This window comes from Zeus faber, assembly GCF_960531495.2.
Source record: "Zeus faber genome assembly, chromosome: 10".
In the NCBI taxonomy this organism is placed as follows: Eukaryota; Metazoa; Chordata; class Actinopteri; order Zeiformes; family Zeidae; genus Zeus; species Zeus faber.
The window spans coordinates 32,358,995-32,362,904 of NC_137199.1; the positions used below are offsets into that span (position 1 = coordinate 32,358,995).

General features: G+C 43.6%; 1 protein-coding gene across 1 annotated transcript; it reads left to right on the forward strand.

Annotated features, from left to right (window-relative positions):
- Positions 1 to 262: 262 nt before the first annotated feature.
- On the forward strand, positions 263 to 2,411 carry phox2bb (paired like homeobox 2Bb; the record flags this gene model as incomplete). Its single annotated transcript, XM_080008587.1, has 3 exons — positions 263 to 503; positions 1,280 to 1,467; positions 1,986 to 2,411. The coding sequence occupies 3 exons, from the start codon at positions 263 to 265 to the stop codon at positions 2,409 to 2,411; spliced, it is 855 nt and encodes a 284-aa protein (XP_079864713.1).
- Positions 2,412 to 3,910: the final 1,499 nt, after the last annotated feature.

Sequence of the window (3,910 nt, forward strand, 5' to 3'; positions counted from 1 at the left end):
ATGAGGACTATATGCTCTGGAGACCTGGGGCTAGGCGGCTCTTAGGGGGCTTTTCATAAAACAGGGCTAGGCTCCTATAAAGGAGGCCAGTTGTGGAGCAGGCGCCGAGCAGTGCACATCACACCGAGCCTCCACACGGTCCCGAGCTCCGGCCACGGCTCCGCGCGTCCGCCTCCTTTTCCAAATCTCATTTCGCGTTCGTTCGACTCTTTTTTTTGAGCCCTGGGAAGTGCATCTTTCTGAGTCCACCGAGGCTTTTCAAATGTATAAAATGGAGTATTCTTACCTCAATTCCTCTGCCTACGAGTCATGTATGGCCGGGATGGACACGTCGAGCCTGGCCTCAGCCTACGCGGACTTCAGCTCCTGCAGCCAGGCCAGCGGCTTCCAGTACAACCCGATCCGGACCACGTTCGGGGCCAGCTCCGGGTGCCCGTCCCTGACGCCGGGCTCCTGCAGCCTGGGGACCCTGCGCGACCACCAGAGCAGCCCGTACGCCGCAGGTAAGCGGCTCTGGAGCTCTGGAGCTCCATCCCGGGTATATAGGAGGGCTTGATTGCATTTGAAAATGGAATTGTGTTTAGTATTTACCAAACGAAATTTGCTTACACAAATGAAAGAATTTATCACGTTAGAAGCGATTGCAGGCAAGGGCTAATTCGGTTACGCGGTTATACTATCCCTGTCACACCCAAACCGCCAACAGAATTATTTTAAGCTGCCAAAATGATCGGCATAATTTATTTACTTTGCGATGAGACATAAAGCTTCGAAAATAATTAGATAACCAAAGACTAAAGCTCATTATTGACACCGAGCTGGAGTTACAGTAGCAGCGCACAGGACGGAGGGGAACATTATGACAAGTTTCCAAACCGGAGCCCTAATCTGGAGCGGAACAATTGGGTTACCATCACAATTAACCACATCACAGGTTACGTCCAGAGGTAATCCGCAGGTAATCACAACTTAATGGAACACGAGCAGCAGCCTGGACGGATTTTTAGACAAAATATTGAATTTCAATTGACTTTATTTGACACAATGACCCATACCCATAATCACATCTTTCCATCTTTACGCACTGATGGCACAGTGACTCGTGCTGTATTATTATTATTATTATTATTATTATTATTATTATTATTATTATTATTATTATTATAACTATTATTATATAACTATTATTATTATTATAACTATTATTATTATTATTATTATCATTATTATTATTATTATTATTATTATTACTAATAATCTTCCACGCGTTCCTCCCCAGTCCCCTACAAGCTGTTCACGGACCACGGGGGGCTGAACGAGAAGCGCAAGCAGCGCCGCATCAGAACCACCTTCACCAGTGCGCAGCTCAAGGAGCTGGAGCGGGTGTTCGCCGAGACCCACTACCCGGACATCTACACCCGGGAGGAGCTGGCCCTCAAGATCGACCTGACGGAGGCCCGGGTGCAGGTACACACCGTGCGCCGTGCGCTGCGCTGCTGGCACCGCCTGCAAGATTCAAGATATTTATTTGTCACATACATATACATACTTCCATACATATATGCAGTGAAACGTAATACGCGCACGCGCATTACGCACAGTTACGCACACACGGATGGAGTTATGGCACAAATAAGAAGAAGTCATTTAAACATATTATGATGACTTGACTTATACCAAGAACTAATTATATATTAAAACGTCTTCTCGCTTCTTATCATGTAAAATGATTAAAGATGGTTCATTTTCCTTTGTGCTTTTACGACACAGGCCACTGTGTTTACTGTAAAATCGCTTTTACGCGTTTCGGAAAAGTTTATTCTTTTAAATGTGTTTTTATGGATCTGGTTGAAGAAGAAAACGATTTGAACCGTTTCCCGTTTAAACATCCATTATTTAAATTCATTTCATACAAGATGCAAACCGTTATATTTGGGCCAAACTGACAGAACTAACAGATTAATTCTCATGTCTCTGGGTTTTAGGTTTGGTTTCAAAACCGACGCGCCAAGTTCCGGAAGCAGGAGCGCGCGGCCGCGGCCGCAGCGGCGGCGGCGAAGAACGGATCCGGGAAGAAGAGCGAGGCCAGGGACGAGGACAACAAGGACGCCAAGAGCACCGACCCAGACAGCACCGGGGGCCCCGGGCCCAACCCCGTGCCCACTTCCAACTGCACCGGGCCGAGCCCCACCGGGGTCCAGGTCAGCTCCAACGGGAACCAACAGGAGCAGGTGAAGAACTCGGTGGCAGCGGGCATGGGGGCCGTCCCGCCGGGCCAAGGCTGGGCCGCGGCCCCGGGGCCCATCACCTCCATCCCGGACTCACTGGGCGGACCGTTCGCCAGCGTCCTGTCCTCCTTACAGAGACAGAACGGAGCCAAAGCCACGCTAGTAAAGACCGGCATGTTCTAATGCGGGAGGGAGACAGACAGACAGGCTGACAGACAGACAGATAGACAGACAGACAGACAGGCTGACCGACAGACAGGTCCGTGCAGTTAAAAACAAGATGGCAACTCCTTCTTTTTTGCCTTCACTGTCTCCTGCTCCACGTTGAGTCTCCAGAACGCACCGTTCCACCCAAGTGGAAGAAAAGAACCGAGGAGACGCTCCAGTCTGTGCTTCTTTCTTTCTTTCTTTCTTTCTTTCTTTCTTTCTTTCCTTTCTTTCTTTCTGTCTCGTTTTAGTTTTCCCTTTCTTTCTAGGAACTCTCCGTTACGCACAGCCCGGCTCCTAGGGGCCAGGGCTCACCCTTCCTTTCTTCTCTTCTCTCCTTTTCTTTTCGTTTCTTTAAATTCTCCACATCAACGGGACAGTTTTCTCCTGGAAGAAAAGGCACAAAGTTCTGCAAAGTTGAGCAGTAAAAGGGACTGTGTGTTGTCTTTCTACGCGGTGTTGTACAGTGTCCATGCGTATCCTCGTCTCTAGTTGAACATACTCCTGTAGATCACAGTCCTCGATGTTTTACTAAGTTCCCTCAGAAGAATTTATTTTGGGTTAAGAAGGGAATGTTTGCAAACTTTGTATTTATTTCTGTATAATTTGCATGTCGTCCGTTTGTTTGATTTGAAGATGACTTTTCTCCTCATTATGTAACATGTTTTTTTGTCCGGGATCTCAAAGTTATTTATATGTAGGTAATGAATGCTTATATTTAAGAAGGAACTATTTCTACATGTGCACATAGTTTTCCAGGTGTACCATTCAAATAATTGTTGATGATAAAAAATAATGGTCCAAGTTGCTTTGTCGTGTTGTGATTTATAAGTGAAGGAAAGAAGAATACATTAAATATGAAATACCGATCTACGAACACATGTAGTGTTCAACTAAGTTGCTAAAATGTAAATTCCATGTTTCTCAGCCATTGGTGGATTGAGGCCTGGAGGGTTTCAGCACCACGGACAGCGACATCATTATATTACATTACATTTATACATATAATACTATATATATATATATATATATATATATATATATATATATATATATATATATATATAACATTATATTACCATATTCGGTATATTACAATCAAGATTCAAGAGGTTTATTTGTCACATACATTCAGTGCCCAATGAACCATTTTATTAAACATTATATGGGCGAGAGGTTTTGTTTGAAATATTCATATATTTTGCAATATTACAGGTATTATCCCCTCCATATTGCACTTCGTCAAATTGTTGGGCAGCGGTGTATATATTTATTTATTCTTTAAATATTTTTCTGTTTTCATAGTATTTTGTTTTTTATTTTCTTATGTTATTATTATTATTATGATTATTATTATTATATTTATTATTATTATATTTGAAGACTACTTCAAAATGAAACAGTTTTGTTAAATGCATTGGTGCGATGGTCTGATAGAAGAATAATTTATATGCAACAAACACAGTGACATGAAG